The sequence below is a fragment of the Mauremys reevesii genome, linkage group 11 (assembly GCF_016161935.1).
Source record: "Mauremys reevesii isolate NIE-2019 linkage group 11, ASM1616193v1, whole genome shotgun sequence".
In the NCBI taxonomy this organism is placed as follows: domain Eukaryota; kingdom Metazoa; phylum Chordata; order Testudines; family Geoemydidae; genus Mauremys; species Mauremys reevesii.
This window is the reverse complement of record NC_052633.1, coordinates 11186542-11203461: the sequence shown is the minus strand read 5'-3', so window position 1 is coordinate 11203461 and position 16920 is coordinate 11186542. Positions and strand designations below refer to the sequence as shown.

Genomic DNA, 16920 nt, shown 5'->3' with positions numbered 1-16920 from the left:
GGAAAACCTCAAAGCCCTTGAGAGAGTCTTTCCGTATAAATTATATCCCTGACAGCACCCACTCTGCTTTTTCCAGACATGAATCCAACGCTGTCAGTAGCTTTAGGATGATCAAATGTCTACGCTCTCCCCTTTGAAGTCCTCTTTTTTGATGCTGTCTAAGCACTTCCCCACTTGGGCTGCTTAGAAGAAATCTCAGTACTGTCCTGCCAACTTTTCATACAGATTAGCCTGCAAAGGTAATTCATCCTACACAGAGGAATTAAAAACCTCACTGCAAAATAGCAAAACAAGACTGCACTGCCCTTTAACCCCGTCTTCAAGCTCCAGACTGGCCTGGGGCTTTGCACAGAATAGCTTCAATTCAGCAACCACAGTAGCTGCAATGGTGCAGACCCTTAAATGTAAGCAAGAGAATGCAGGGCTGTGTGTTGATCAAGCTAATCGAGGTTTAGTGAGTGCTGAATTGGCACTATTCCTGAATGTGAACAACATCTGGATCTTTGTACAAATATCCCTCCTGGCCTCCACAAGTGAGACCTGTTGAAGTAGAATCGTTTTGGGGGGCTGCTCTAATTCCTAATGAAGTCCATGGAAAGAATCCCTTTGACTTCAACGAGAGTTGGATCAGGACCTTGCTGCATAAATTAAGACACATACCTCTAAGCTGGGAGTACGCAATGCAGGTCCATTCGCCACGGCCATTTCCGGCACAAGTGCATCTCATCATATGGCCCATGTCATGCTGTTTGTCCCACTGGTCTCCAACACGGTACATGACACCTTCATTGGTTGTGCAGATTTCCTCATGGGCTGTTCAAGAAGTGTGAGGGGTTTTAGTTAGTTAGAGTTACAATGAGCACAAACATTCATATAATCCGCTATACACATTCCCACAGTGCTCCGGGCTCCATATGCTGATGTGGGGGGTTTATGACCTCACTAGGTTTCCAAATCCCACTTTCACTAGGTGCTGATGTTCTCTAAATGCAAGTCCCTGACATTAGTTTATTCACACTAAATCAGGTCTTTCTACCTCCAAACCTGTTAGACTCTAACTACAGAGACTGGGCGTAATGCCCCGCTGCTTTGCAGACTGTGTAGTTATGGATGGCTGTGCAAAGTGGGTGTAAAACCCACCACTGCTGGCCACTCACTTTACACAGATGTAAATATCTGTGCAAGGCACAAAGGGAGTGAAGACCCAGCAATGTTGCCTTTAAAGGACCACAAGAAAGAGGAAACTATCACCTAATTGTCACTTTACTTTTTGGTAGACAGGAGTGGAGGAAAATTTCTTTTGTTACAAGCCTCCTACCAAAATATACGTTCATCACCGTCCAAAGGAAAATCACGGGCCAGACCCTCAGCTGCTGTAGCTCTGCTGAAGTCTTTGGAGGTATGGCAACATACATCAGCCGAGGACCTAGTCCTATACTTTCACCTAAATGACCTTTTCTAAAGGATTTTATGTCCTGGCCGAATTCCAACACAGGTTGGACATAAAATTGCCGACATAAAATTGCCTTCACATTTTCAATTAGATGTGGTACTCTTTTTTGCCACTTCATGTCTTAAAGTGTCACATCTCATTCCTGTGCTGTTTAACACGTGCTGGGTTCCATCCCAGAGGTGGCTGCATTTCAGTGGCGGGTGGAATGATCCTTGTATCTGCCACCTACGTCATAGGGGTGCAGTGGTGTTCAGTTAATGTTTGTTAAGATATTGAGATTCTCACATAAAAGGCACTGCTATAAGTGCAAAGTATTCCTAGTTCTATTTGCTCCATACTGAATTGTATGTACATGAGCAAATGTAGCATGGGAGCTATTGAGTTATAAAAGGTTTGCTGTTTAAAATGGGTTCTGATAGCTGCCTTGAGTTCTGATCTTGCAGGAAGTGCTAGCATTTTCCATTGCCTTAGATCTAAACACACACAACTCCTATTAACATCACTGAGACTGGCATAAACTGAGACCTGCATAATTGCCACGGTAACAGACTGATGTTAGAAGCACGGGGTCATCCGTAACGGTAAACCTCTATAGTGCCACTGACGTCAATGAAGCTATGCCAATTTACACCGGCTGAGGATCTGGCCCAAAATTCTCTGCAGCAAATGGGCAGAGTAAATTACTTTCTATTTGCAATACCAAAGTCACTGGTCAAAAAACACCTATAGAAGCCCTAGGAGAAACCTGAATTGGACTACAGCTACCTGGAAGCCACTAATGACTGAAAGTTCACCACAGTGACGGACGCAGCTCAGTGGACACCTGGAAGGGCTCCACATCCCAATTGCATTTCATGGGCCACAGTCTGAGAACCACTGGTCTTAAACAGAAACCTCAATGACTGGTCTTGAACAGAGACCAGCCAGAGATCTTCCCATCCAGCACCACCATCCACAACTTACCAGCCATAGGGCAGAAACCAAACTTCTGGTCGGCATCATAGTTCTGGGTGGTTCCGCACCACTTCATGTTGTCTTTCCGTCCCTCAGAAGTACAATCAGTGTAATTGCGGTTGTTGTACAGGAAGGGGAAGTGGCACAAGGCACCATTGGAGTTGCCACCCCGGGTTTGGACCAGAACTACAGAAAGCAGGAGGAGTAAAAGAAAGATGTATCTGAGCCGGCATTCTCCTCAGAGGATCCAGGAGGTGTTTCAGAACATAGCACAGACCCTCAGTTCGCAGGTGCCCCCTCACCAGAGTACCCTTAACCCTCTTTTCTGACGGAGACTAATTTAATCATGTAAATGTAAACCTTGTGAAAAGTTGGTCCATATTCAAGGAATTTGCAAAACCAGAAAGCACCCACCATCCCCCATGCACAGATGTGGAAAGAGTGGGCCTGGCCACGGGAATCATAGAGGAGTAGGGAAATCCGACATAGGCCTGCTGTGCCAGGGAAGGCATCAGCATTGGAATCGTAACAGCAGCTCCACAATGCCCACAGATTGCCCTGGCAGAGAGGATCATCTGAGGTCTGCTTTAGAGTTTCTTTGCAACCAACCGAGTCGTCAGGAACAAACAGGAGTAGGATGAGGGAGCTGGTCCAGTGAGTCAAATATTCTCTCCGTTCTATGACAGCTGTACAACCCCATGGAAGTAAATGGGGCTGGATGGATTTAACTGAGAGCTGGGCTGGACCAAGGACTTTAAATAAAATCTCAGCCCTTAGGAAACAGTTGCAACTCAATGATGTACAAATAGCCAGGAAGAATGAAGCCTTTGCTTGTGTCCTCCTATATTGAGATTTCCCCAGCCCATAGCGGAGCAATAGGGATCTCTTAGACACCTATCACCAATGCAATTCAGAGCAGCTGAATTCCACGAATTCTCTTAAAATAGAACAAATGTGACATGATGGAAAGGGACCTAGAGTTTCATCTTGAAGGAACCAGAAGATATTTAAAAAACAAATAAACCCATGTGAGTGAAACGCTGCTCAAAAACGACAGATCTGAGAAGTAGTATTTTACCACTTTACTAAATCTACCAATACACAGCACCCCTTCCCAGTGGCAGATTAGGATTGCTGCTATATAAGGCAACCTGACTGGGGAGTCAGGATTGAGGGAGTGACATCAGAGGATTGCACAGACAAGTCTCCGAGCAGTGTCCTACCCTCATGGCCTAATACGGGCCAGGGCTCTTGTCTGATTGATTGAAATTCAACCAGCCAAGAGAGGTCTAAAGGTCACTTGGGTCACAGACAGTGAGCTATACTCTGGTTAACAGCTTCATTTTTAAGGTCAAGCAGGGAGAGCAATAGAACACAGAGTTTCTTAAATAAAAATGCTGATCTGGGCCCTTTCCCATACAACAATACAGGAGGAGGCCCTCGCTAGCTAGTTAAAGAAAACCCTCAAGGGCAAAAGGATAGACATGTCGTCTCATCATCTCCTCCTTTTCCCTGGCTGCTCCTACTTCACCAGGGTAATTGACACCTTCTCCACTTCCCAGGGTTGGGAGTTTAATGTTTGTAAGATGCAGGGAAGATGGGGAACATGTTCACAAGAACTATTCATGCTCTAACTGTAATCTGCAGAGCTGTCATTTTCATCTTATCTTCAGATGGTGCAATCAGCAGCTTCAGTGGAGCTGTGCCCATTTAGACCAGCTAAATCTGGCCCAGACAGTGTTTATATTCACCATACCCAGATACTGGAAATTCAACCTATTTTTCCCCTATACATTTCTCTAGACAAACTTACCATTTTGTCCAGTACAAAAGGAGTATCTGTTGTCCTGTTCGAAGTTGGAGGTTGTGCTGCACCAGAAGTGACCATCCGAACGACCTTCCGTGGTGCAAGAATAGAAAGTCCTCCCACCATAGGTGAATGGCAGAACACATGGTTCCCCATTAGAATTGCCACCATAGGTTTGGGTCACAGCTTTAAACCAAGCAAAGCACAACGTTATATTACGACTCAATGTCCCCACTCCAGTTCTTTGTGCCCCAAAATAACTCTAGCTTCTCTGCACCAGATCCTCAGCTGGTATAAATGGCACTGACTTCAATTGTTCCAGGCCAATTTTATACCAGCTGAGGCTCTAGCCCTGTAACATCCTCATTCAACCTACATCCTCCCCCAAAAACACACTGTTGCAACTTAGTTTGAATAAAGTTGCTAATTCTGCATCCCATGGCTTTATTGTCCCACTGCCGTATGTATGTAACAAAATGGGAGTCACTTCTGTCCTATAGAACCAGGCCCCAAATAATCAAAACCAGGAAGAAATTCTGATTCTTTCCTTTGCCTTCTCCAAGCCCCTTGCTGTTCCTCATTTTGCCTGCTCTTCAGAGCACCCTTCTTATACATTCCCCAGGATCCTACTTTCTAGTGAGGGACAAAAACCCCCATGGGGTTTTCTCTCCCCTCAATACACATAGGAGCCATGAACATTCAGACACGTTAGGTCTTTAGAAACTGAGCTTCACTACAAGTGAAAACAACAGCTGAAATTCTCTTAGCGCCTGATGCACTGAAGTCAGTGCGACTCTTTCCAATGACTTCAGTGGGCTTTGTATCAGGATCAATTATGTAGTTAAGCTCCTTTTGCATGTTGGTCCCAATCCCGCAAAGCACTGAAACACTGACTTCCACGGGACTACTTACATAGTTAAAGCTATGCTCTGGCTCAGCGCTTTGCTGCACTGGGGCCTTGATTTGTCTAGGTGTGAGCATTAAAAGAAAAGCTCATACCTGTCTCCTGGCAGCTGACACCATTGCCAAGGCAAGTACAAAGCATCTGTTGGCTGCCCTGTGTCTTGAGCCACTGCATCCCAAGAGAGTACACCACCCCACTGTCAGTAACACAGTGACCATACGGCTGCGGCTGCGGCTGAGGCTGCGGCTGGTAAAGTGCAGTTCGTACCTCTGTGAAGGTTGAGGATCCAGATCCTAAGTCAGAAAATGTTAGAAAGGAGGGAATAAGCAGCAGGCTTTATATCCAAAAGTAAGGAACAGAAAATCTAGGTTAAGTGCTATGATGTTAACATTTAACTTTCTTAGGCATAATTATCTCCAGATATTTTTATTAATCGCTTTCCATTTTCATAACATTTGTTTGCACTTCAATTAGTAAATTTCAACATTTAAAAAAAAAAATCTCTTGCCACGCTAATGATCCTCCCCAACAAGAGCGACTGCACAGCCAACAACTGTGACTAGAGCAGGTCAAAAAATATGAGTTGTTTTTCCACAGGAAATGTGGGGGGGGGGGGAACCACAAAATTGTAAAAAAAAAAATAAAAAATTAAAGTTTCCTATGAAAATGTTCTGTTCTGTTCTGGATGACAAACTGAAATAAAAAACTGAAACCAATGAAGAAAGGAAAGAAGGAGGAAAAAAAAACCCAAACTGAAAAATTGGGTGGATTGGTTTCTTTTCCCCAGTTTTTCCACCAAAAAACTGAAAAATCTCAAAAGAAACCAGTTTTTTCATGAAACGACTATTTTGGGAAAATGCCGTTTTCCAACAAAAAATATTCTCAAAGGAAAATTTTCAACCAGCTTTAGTTAAGAGTAAGATGGGAAGAGACTCAGAGGCCTCTTCTGCACTTGGAAATTTGGCTAAAATTTCCCACTTATCCTACCACCAGTTTAGCTCCGCCTGCAACAGCCAATATGGGAGCAAAAGTATAGGCAAGGCTTTGACAACCACTGGAGTTTTAAAAGCACAGTGTGGTTTACACCCACTCAGAGCTCTGCTCTTTAAGTGCTAGAGGTTTCCTGGGGTCTGTCTATACCAGCATTCCCACCACAGAATGGAAATGGTGATAGCAAGAGTAGGAAATTATTAACACAAAACCTAGTATACCCACCCCAGGGGAAAAGCTAGATTTACACATTAAAAGCAGAACTAGGTCATTAAAAGGACAAAGAACCTATATTAAGAAGGGCTTTAGAAGCTGAATATTTTGCTATAAACCTAGGACAAAGGACAGTGAATACCATGAAACTAAATAAACGCCATACCGAAAATCACAAAGGATCTGATATACAAAATACAATTTATTTAATACACAAGTGCCTTGTTGACATTTCTACATATTAAAGCTTGAGCATAAGTGGATGTGTTTATCTTGCCAGAAGAATAGTTTAACTTCTGACAGATACAAGATATTAAAGTTTCAATTCAGGACATTTAAAGCAAGTTGCCCTGTAGAAAGCCTACAGCTCAGTGGTTTAAACATTGGCCTATTAAACCCAGGGTTGTAAGCTCAATCCTTGAGGAGGCTAGTTGGGGATGGTCCTGCTTTGAGCCGGGGGTTGGACTAGATGACCTGCTGAGGTCCCTTCCAACCCTGATATTCTATTTCAAAAATATTAACCCTAAGTGGCACATTTTCAAGATATAGCCTATATTTTTAGGTCCATAAATCTGTGCATGCTATTTTTGGCACCTTTGAACATGCACATGTTCTAATCTGCATGTGCAAACCTCTTTTGTGCATGCAAACGGTGTAAATGAATTCGGTCATTTGCTCATGCACAAAAGATGATAATCTCCTGTCAAATTTTGACCTTAGATATTGTAGATCTTCCTCTCGCTAAACTCTTGTTAACTTTGACAAGATTTTTGCGTTGTGTGATTTAGCACAAAATCTTTTGTGTGTGACTTGTACTGTTCAATGCCCCCACTTACCAATAAGGTTTACCACTTACCAATGCCAGGAGTTTGCACAGCTGAATGCCTTTCACATTTCCACTCGCCTCTGCCGTTACCAGTGCAGATGCACTGAAGCAGGTTTCCTCGGTTATCCTTCTTGCTCCAGGTATCACCAATTCTGTACGAAGTCTTGGTGTCCTGATCATTGCACCGATCTGCAGAGGAAAGGAAACATTTATAACAAAGGAAACAAGGCTTAGTTTTTCCTATATTTAGCAGCATGCCCATCACAAAAGCAAAGATACTGGGTCCTTTGTTGATATTCCATGACTAACCTTCCACAGTACAGTTCGTCTTCCACTACCAAGCTCCATCACCCCTACCAAGGTATCCACATGCTTTCAAGCCCTGACTCTGTTGCAGAAAGGCACGTGCTGGGAAGCGATTCTAAAACATTGGATGAAATCCTGGTCCCATGGAAGTCAATGGCAAAACTCCCATTGATTTCAATGGTAAAGGATTTCACCCAGTGATTTTAAACATTCTTTCGGATAGCACCTTTTTGCTCCCAGTGTGGACAAGGCAGAATGTGAAACCAACTCCTAGGTTACTGCCCACTCTTGCTAATAGTTTTCAAAACTGTTTTAAGCACCTTGTTCCTTGTCCATATTGTGGGGAAAACCCTGCTAAGCTGAAACCAGTTTTAATGTTGCTTAATTCTAAACAGTTTCTTAGCATGGTCATTGCATGCTGTAGACAGGGCCCAGTTGAACCTCATGGGCCTATTTCACATGGAAGGATCTAAATCCTGTTTGATAGGCAATATCTTTGGGTCAAATTCTTCACCCAGAAATATGCAAGCAACTGCCATTATAGTTAATGAAAGTTTCACATGTGTGTCTGGGAATCCTGTCTTTAAATAATCTACCACCCATGATGAACTGAGCAAATAGGTTCAAATGATAGCATAATAAACTACTTCTAGCTGCACGCAGAGCCACATGGATTAACTCATTCTTCTTCCATTACAGCATTTTACCCTCACATGCAACAGCAACTCGATACAATGACTCACATTTAATCATGGGTCAAAAACGCTTTCATCTACTCTATGAACAACTGTGGAATGAGGTACGCATCACTTCAGATTGCCATTGAGCTAGGGTACCTTGGGTCAAAAACTAACATGTGGCAAACACATTAAGAAACCACAGCAGATAAAATGACACTGGGCTGTGTCTATACCAAGAAAGTGGTAAGTGGCTACAGGGCTGATAATGTATTTATATGTATATGAAAATGTGGACACTTGCCCTCAGAAGATCAGGTGTCTCAGGATGGGCACCCAAGAATGTAGGCACATTGGACTAGAAAAATCACTAGTTACTTTGGAAAATCTTGCCCATAATACTTATATTTTATCCACACATCAGTACTTACACTACTACGTGGGCCACAACTATCATTTTATATTTAGACAATGTATTTATCTATGTGATTCCATTCTGGAAGCAAAACCCATTATTGGAAAAAAAATGAATAGGTTGCAATTTCCTCTAAGGTCCACCAGCAGACTCCAGAACGGTGAGATGAAAGACACTGCCTAATTGTTTTTATTGATTATAGTAACTTTGCAGCTTGCACATAACATGTTCTCTTTCTGCTTTGTCCTTTCCCATTTGACAGTTAATTATTCCCACCCCCCCGTGTTTTCAAACAGAGCTGAAATGGTCCCAGCTGGTTTTGTTTCATAGCTTATTTCTTGACTACCTCTCTCCAGAACTTCGACTTTAATTCCAAACCTCTGAGTTTTAGTTCTTTACATTTCTATTGTTTATATTAGCAAAAAGCTATTAGCTTTATATCTCAAGGCAACTGGGCATGAGGCCATTTAAAGGCTACAGAGAAAGATCTCAAAACCTGTATAACAAAGGTACAAGAGACCAGGTCAAATTACCTTGGGGCAGATGTACAGCTGGTACATATTGTCATAGCTGCATAGTGGAGCTTGTTTTATAGAACAGTCATACTAGAAGAGAAGGTAATAAGCAGAAGTCACTTGTAAAGGCCCCATCTACATTTTATAGGCCAATCCATTGGGATATTTTGCAACAATATAGTTGGACTGGTACAAAGTTGGAGTGGAAAAGTGATGTGCTGGTGTTAAAAGATCTTTGCACAATTGCAAAGTATTTACACTCAAGGTTCACACCATTACCAAATCCTCAGTGCAGACAAAGCATTAGACTAAATAATCATTGTTTTGGCTTTCAGATGGACTAGATTATGTTAAAAAATGGCAAACCCTGCATTTTTAGAGCTCTGCAGGAATTTTTGGATTTGTTAATAATACCCGAACCTCAAGAAAGATAAACCAGGGAACAATTTCCCTTTAAAAGCACCTTCTCTCTCCATGGGGGCAATTCTGGGCCAAACTGTGTAAGGTCTGTAACTCTGCACAATTCCATGGACTTCCTGCGGGATATGTGGAGTGTAAATCAGTGCATAATTTGACCCACTAGAGCCATTTAGCCTATAGGAATATTTCCCCAAAAAATGGCTGTATAAAGCACGGCATGGCCCCAATAACATAACCACTTATCACCTGCACAGAGAGCTAACTCCACAATGTATCCACAAGGAGGTATGGGATTCCAGAACAGGATATGGCAAATGCCATTTGCAAATTTTTGCTTGTGGCCCATTCTTATGTTACAGTTTGATCTGGTCACCCCATACAATTTGTTTTGGTGAAATCCAATACGCCACCTACTTCTCTATGTAATATCAAGCACACCACATACTTGAAGTTGTCTTCCTTTTTCTCTGTCTTACTTTAAGTGTCTTAGCTTGTGCATTCTGGGCCCCAAAGAAAGGATAAGAAAAGGCATCATTTTAGAACCTGAGCTTCAGCAGAATGAAGTGCACCTGCCATTTTGCGTGGCGTGAATACGTTGGCAAGAGAAATCGATACGTACTCCTGGAGGTACAGGTGATATGTCCATTGCCTTCGCCTAAGCAAGTGCAGTCCACCATCATCCAGCCTTGGTAGGGCTTCTCCCAGGTCTCACCGACAACATAGGATGTCCCGGCAGTGTTATCGTAGCATCTCTCAGCTGTGGGAATGGAGGATGACAGGGTTTGTTTTAAATATTTCTAAAAACCAGGGGCTCTCATCCTGGGGATGGCAACCCCCTGGGAGTCACAAACAGGTGTCAGGGGGTCATGACCACCTTTGCCTTCCCATATTGGTAGATGGGAGGAGGCTGCCAGAAAAAAAAGTAGACACTGCCACTGCAGCAGGCTAAGTTAGAGCAGGCTAAAGGCCTGAATCAGCACAAATTAGCAACCTTTGTTTTAATATAGGATTCTTTAATGACATCTGTTAAATACTTCTGAGGCCTGATCTCTCAAAGAAATGTGCCAAAACCACTACATACCTAGAGGCTTGCAGGTCCATTCCCCTTTCCCATTGCCCAGACACACACATTCTAACATGTAGCCACCCGTCTCGTGTGGTCTGCGCCAGGTATCGCCAATCTTATAGGACTGACCCCCTTCATGGCACCGATCTGTGGGAAACAGAAAATGGGTTAGTCATCACCTCGTTGAGAATTAGGCCTGTGTATATTCACTGTAGAATAGCAAACAATCCAATCCCCTGTCGTTTAAACAGCATCCTCTTCAGGCATCCCAAGTCAATGTGAGATGAACTTTTAGCGAAGATAAATTCTAAGGGAAAAGATTTATTGTCAGGGAATCAGGGCCTGCAGCAGAGCTTAGTCTGCAGAAGAGAAGAATGAGGGGGGATTTGATAGCTGCTTTCAACTACCTGAAAGGGGGTTCCAAAGAGGATGGATCTAGACTGTTCTCAGTGGTAGAAGATGACAGAACAAGGAGTAATGGTCTCAAGTTGCAGAGGGGGAGGTTTAGGTTGGATATTAGGAAAAACTTTTTCACTAGTAGGGTGGTGAAGAACTGGAATGGGTTACCTAGGGAGGTAGTGGAATCTCCTTCCTTAGAGGTTTTTAAGGTCAGGCTTGACAAAGCCCTGGCTGGGATGATTTAGTTGGGTTTGGTCCTGCTTTGAGCAGGGGGTTGGACTAGATGACCTCCTGAGGTCCCTTCCAACCCTGAGATTCTATGATTCTATGATAATCTCCAGGCAGCCTCATCAGTATAGCTGGCCTGCAGCAGACTGCCTGATTGGCTGCAGGCACCAGCAGGCCGGCTCTTAAACCAGCAGCAGCAATTTACTGGCTATTTGATGTGCATGCCCACCACCGTCCCTACGCCTGCCTTATCTGCCTTGAACCCCTCCTTGCCTTCTACCCTGCTTGCTCCAATTCCTGCCATCTGGTTTGACCTGGCTCTTGACTACTGACTCTCACTTGACACTCGGCTCTGGTATCCGGTTCCCGCCCTCCAGTTTGACCCTTGGCTTTAGCTGCTGACTCCAGCTCCAATCCCAGTCCTTGGGGCCCGATCTCTGCTCTACCCACTAAGCAAGACCACCCTCATTCCAGCTGGCGATTCCTTGAATGTCAAAGAAAGAGAGTTCCAAACAGAAGAGTCATTAATGCTTTCTGAAGTTCCTCAGTCACCCACAGCACTCAGGTGAGACTTTGGTGTTTCATCAAAAAAAAAATTATTATTATTTTTGCAGAAAAACATTTTCTTTTAATGAATTCATTAGGCTTTGTGGTGGGAAATTGCTAAAGAACAGAAATTCAATTTTTTTTCAATTTCAAATCGCATTTTTCATTTTGTTTAAGTTTACAATTTTTTGTTCTATTTCAGTTTTTAAAAACCAAACCAAAACTTTCTCTTCGAGTTTAATTCAAATGAAAACTTTGGAGCCAAATCAAAACGAACTTTTATTTCATTTAGACATTCCCACAAAAGTTTAAAATTTTCAAAGAAATTGTTGTTCACAACTTTTAAAGAAACTGGTTTTTCAACTAGCTCGACTTAGGCCTGTTGAATTGCCTAGAACCAGGAGACCCAAAAGCACTAGCCAGAATTTACAGAACAAAAAGTTCTGAAGGGGATGGACCTTATAGTTGATATTATGTTATTAATCCAGCTAAATCTAAAATTCAATGCGCTGACATACTGTAGGCCGATTCAAAGACCTGCATGGCAGTGTTATGATCAGATGGATTTGTAATAAATACATTTTGGATCCACTAGTTAGCACAGATCCATTTGCCGAAAGAACAGCAAGTGGAGTATTGCAAGGGCTGAGTCTGAATGGATAAGGATCATAGCACTGATCAAGATTAAGAGGAGCATGACCTTGGTCTAATTCCTAAAATGACCAAACAATCTGAGCAGTAGCAGTGATATGACAACTGATTCAAAGCCAACTGCAATCAGGGGAATCTTTCCACTGCCTTCAGTGGGCTTTGGATCAAATCCATGATGAGGAAATGGAAGCCAGAGCTTAACAATCATTTAACATCTTGAACTGGAAATCTCCCATTTCTGATTCTGGGCCAAACTCAGCCATGCCCAATGCAACTCCACTGAATGCAGGGCAGAACTAACCCCTCAACCTTCGCAGGATTTCCTTCCATCCACTACTGAGAGTTCATGTCTGGTGTCCTGTGGGAAATATGCAGCGCTGCATGTTGCAAATAAATTGCAAATCAAACCAAACCAGCTGTTGTGTTAAAGATGCAATAAAGCTGCGCTTCTCAAAGACAGCATAGGGACTGGGAAATCTAAGCCCAAATGTACCAAGTGCTCTTCATCTGCAGTAGCAGAAACTGTTTTGCAGACAGAGTCTAAATCAGGAGCTAAAGAGAAGTGGTTAGCAGGTGACTTAAAGAGTGACCCAACAACTCAAAGGAAAGGCGCTCCAGATGGAGAGGCAACAAAATGAAAGGGTGAGAAGAGAACAGAGGGGAGGGGATGGTGAGGAAGCCAAGACAGGAGAAGCAGAATGAGTAAGAAGCACGTTGGGAATGGTCTGAGAGATCACAACCTGGCCGGCCAAATCTCCAGCACATAGACTCTAAGGCCTGGTCTACACTGTGTGGGGGGGAGGGGAAATCGATCTAAGATGCACAACTTCAGCTATGAGAATAGCGTAGCTGAAGTTGAGGTATCTTAGATCGACTTACCTCCCATCCTCACGGCGCGGGATCAAAGGCCGCGGCTCCCCCATCGACTCCACTTCCGTCTCTCGCCCTGGTGGAGTTCCAGAGTCGACGGGGAGCGCGTTCAGGGATCGATTTATCGCATCTAGACGAGGCACGATAAATCGATCCCCGATAGATCAATCACTACCCGCCAATCTGGCGAGTAGTGTGGATGTACCCTCAGAGTGGGTGTCACTACAGAGGCCACGTTAAGGGACAGATCCTCAGCTGGTGTAAATCAGCACAAATCTATTGATGTCACTGAAGCTATACTGGTTTTCACCAGCTGAGGACTTGGCCTTCATTCTCTGCAGTGAGTAAACACTGTTCCACTAGAGTTGCCATCAATGCATCTCTTATAGCTGTAACAAGCATGCAGCAGCTGAAATATTTTATACTGGTCCTATTAGCAGGGCACTAACACACTTATCGCACTATTTTTAACATGTCGTAGATCGGAACATTTGCTCATAAAGGCCCTATCCTGCCAGCCTTGCTCACACAAATAATTCCATTGACTTCCATGGGACTACTCATGGGAAGAGGATGAGCTTTTTCAATGGAAAGCCTCCAATTGACTTCAGTGGGCTTTGCATCAGTCCGCATACTCCTAAGTAATAAGCAAATCCGCACTGCACTTGGGGTTGTCAGGTCAACCTCTCTGGAAAATGCACAACACTGAAGAACAATGGCTTACTCAATATCTTTGTTACATACTTGCAATGGTGCAGCTAATTCGCCCACGTCCAGCCCCGATGCAGGTACAATCCCAGATCATGGAGTCTTTGGGGCGCTCATAAGTTTCCCCCACCCGATAGGTAGATCCAGTGTATTTGTCAAAGCAAGTTTCTTCAGCTGAGGGGAAAATAAAGTCCATGTGAGGATGAATTAAGGTGCAGGCTGTAGCATTCAAACTGCAAGAATACAAACCACATACATTCCTATTCCCCTCCCTCCCTCACCACTGTTTTTCCTTGTGCAGGAAAATTCAGATGTGTCTAGTTTTCTCTGAAGAGTAACAGCCACATATTAGTGTGGCAGCATGCAAGTCGGCAGAGTGGCCCCCTACCCAACTGCAAATCAGCTGATTTGTGCTGCACCAGCTACAAAAGACAGCCATAAACCATCTCATCAGTTAAGATAGGTTTATGGCTGCTTTGCGTCACCAGAGCAGCCCAATGCAGCCAGAGCAAACCAGTGAATACAGCCCAGTAAATAAAGTTCAGTTTGATTATCCAAATGTCCCTGTTACCCCAAACAGGGTCACATCCCCCAATATCTGTTACATTTAAAAATCCCCGTTGTCCAAAACCTCAATTTTATCCAAATTTATTCCATGTCTCCCTATGACACTTAGATAGTTGAGATCAAAATAATCATAAATCGGTATAAGAATAATTACTCCAACCTTACACCCAACTATGGGACGCTCATATGCAACTTAGAAGGACTATGAAACAAGTTGCAAATGAAAGTCAACTTTTAAAATGTTTTTAAAAACGGTCTGACAACATGAGGCTATGAAATGCATATTAACAGTTACAGACCATACAATCAAATAAAAAGTTTAGAGAAGTCAGAGCTGAAAAGTCTGGCTCCAGATTTGTTGTGTACTCTGCAATTATTAGGGATTTCAAATCTAGGGCCAGGTCAGATCATTATAGAGTTGAGGCTGACTGCAAAGTTCAGATTCAGATCCAAAGTTCAGGCTGACTGTTATTTGGACCCAGGGTTCCGATTGCAGGCCCATGTCTAATGAAGAACATCTCTTAAAATCTCAGACCAGATCTTCAGTGTAAATGAGCATAAATCCATTATTGACTTTCACGCCCATTAACATGAGCTGAGAATCTGATCTGTGGTCTATAATTTTTTTAATGTTTATTTTAATTGGCCTCACAACCCATTTGTCATTCATCATGACTCCCACCAACTTACCTTCAGGCTTGCTTTCACAGTTAAAGCCTCTGCTTCCCCCATAGCAGGTACAGATGAGCATGTTCCCCAGATATATGCGTTCCCATTGTTGGTTTATCTGATAATATCTCCCATTATCATAACAGCCCTCTGAAAAAGAAACGGAAGTCTCGGGTTACATTAGCCTCCTTCAACCACAGAGTTCCAAACAAAAGTAAAAAAGGAGAGTTAAATCATGTGTGGACTATCCATTAGGTCCTGATCTTGCATTCTTTGCACATGCAAAACTCCCACTGAGACAATGGGAGTTTGGGACACACAGAGAAAGTGAGATCAGGCACCTGAATGTCAATCTACACCACATTAAATACTGCAGTACATGCACAGGAGTTTAGAGAGACTTTGAAACAAAGAGTTAACAGACTCAGAATCTCATCTAGGGCCTGATTCAAAGCTCCATTCAGTTCAATGGAAAGACTGCCACTGACTTCAGTGGGCTTTGGATAGGTTCCAGCCACGGTAGGATTGTTTCCCAGGTTTACATTTACAAGTGTTTTGTCCAGGTCAGTTCTAAGTGTGCCAAGCAGCAGGGCTTCCACCACATCCCTTGAGAGATCATTTCACAGCCTGATAGATCTTAGTGCCAGGAAGTTTTTCCCTGATGCTGCCTCAAGTTCCCCAGACGCTTTCAAAGGTGACAACTGCAATTGTTCCAGCAAACATCTCCCAAATTGTGTTTGCAGAAAGAGTGTTTTTGTGTTTAAGGTTATTTTTAATTACATGTAATAATAAAACTATTGTTTTCTTAACTAAGGGCTCTAATGAAAACCATGTACCCAGAACTGAAACATGAAAATAGCAGCTGTTTAGTTCAAATAAAAGTCTGGCATCTACATTTCATCAACTAAACCAGATCCCATTACACTATACTTCTGCCTTAATGACAAAAAACACAGGGACAGATTATGCTATTCTTACTCGAGTAGTACCACTGGGGCTACTCAGAATCAACTGCATAAGGAAGGGTGGCAGAATTTACCCCGCTTGGGCTGGAACCGTGGTGCATGAGAGTGTAACTCACAAACATTCAAAGGCAAACAGAAAACTTTCCCCAAGCCACTCAGTGCATCGCCCGCAAGCCCCTCGCGCTCTCTAGTTAGTGCTTGTTGCAGCGTGGAGCTAAAATCTGACCCAGCTGCTGGAACAACTGGGATCACTTTGGACCCTCTTTTATCACAGAATTCGCTATGCACAAAAAGCACCTACACACCCAGGGCTGCAGCCTGCGGCGGGAGATTTTGGCTGGGTTTCTAAAGTCCACCCCTGGACCCACTCCCAGCCTCCCCAACGTCTGTGACAGTGTCCCTGCCCCCCTTTGCGGTGGATCTGTGCCCCCAGATACTCACGTTTGTTCTGGCTGCCTGGCTGCGGCTGGACTATCTGTTGACTTTGCCTCCTGGTTTTGCTCGTCTTGGGTTGCGAGCTTTGCACCCCTGTCCCCAGGCACAAGGCAACCAGCAGCAGCAGCTGCAGCCACCCCGGGCTGCTGGGCATCGTCACAGGCTGGCGAGAGAAAAACAATGGCCCTAGGGAGAGGCGCGGGCTTGTGGCTCCTCACGCTGCAAGCCCAAGGCGAACAACTTTCGTGGGGCGCTGCTCGGGGACAAGGACCTGGCTGAGCCCGCTGCACTCCTGCCTGGCTCGTCCTCCGCCTCCAGCCTGCGAGGAGCGGCGGA

At 43.8% G+C, this 16920-nt stretch overlaps 1 protein-coding gene across 5 annotated transcripts in view; it reads right to left on the bottom strand.

Annotated features, from left to right (window-relative positions):
- Window positions 1–16920, bottom strand: part of FN1 (fibronectin 1) — a 65449-nt gene extending 48529 nt beyond the window's left edge. For all 5 annotated transcript variants that reach the window (XM_039493814.1, XM_039493815.1, XM_039493816.1 and 2 more), the window contains exons 1-10: window positions 16591–16920; window positions 15206–15334; window positions 13985–14122; window positions 10562–10693; window positions 10100–10237; window positions 7178–7336; window positions 5214–5411; window positions 4221–4400; window positions 2417–2593; window positions 661–813 (exon numbers count right to left, since the gene is read on the bottom strand). In XM_039493814.1, the coding sequence (XP_039349748.1) occupies window positions 661–813; window positions 2417–2593; window positions 4221–4400; window positions 5214–5411; window positions 7178–7336; window positions 10100–10237; window positions 10562–10693; window positions 13985–14122; window positions 15206–15334; window positions 16591–16738 (1552 nt within the window). In that variant the 5' untranslated portion in view covers window positions 16739–16920. The remainder of the gene's footprint in view (window positions 1–660; window positions 814–2416; window positions 2594–4220; window positions 4401–5213; window positions 5412–7177; window positions 7337–10099; window positions 10238–10561; window positions 10694–13984; window positions 14123–15205; window positions 15335–16590) is intronic.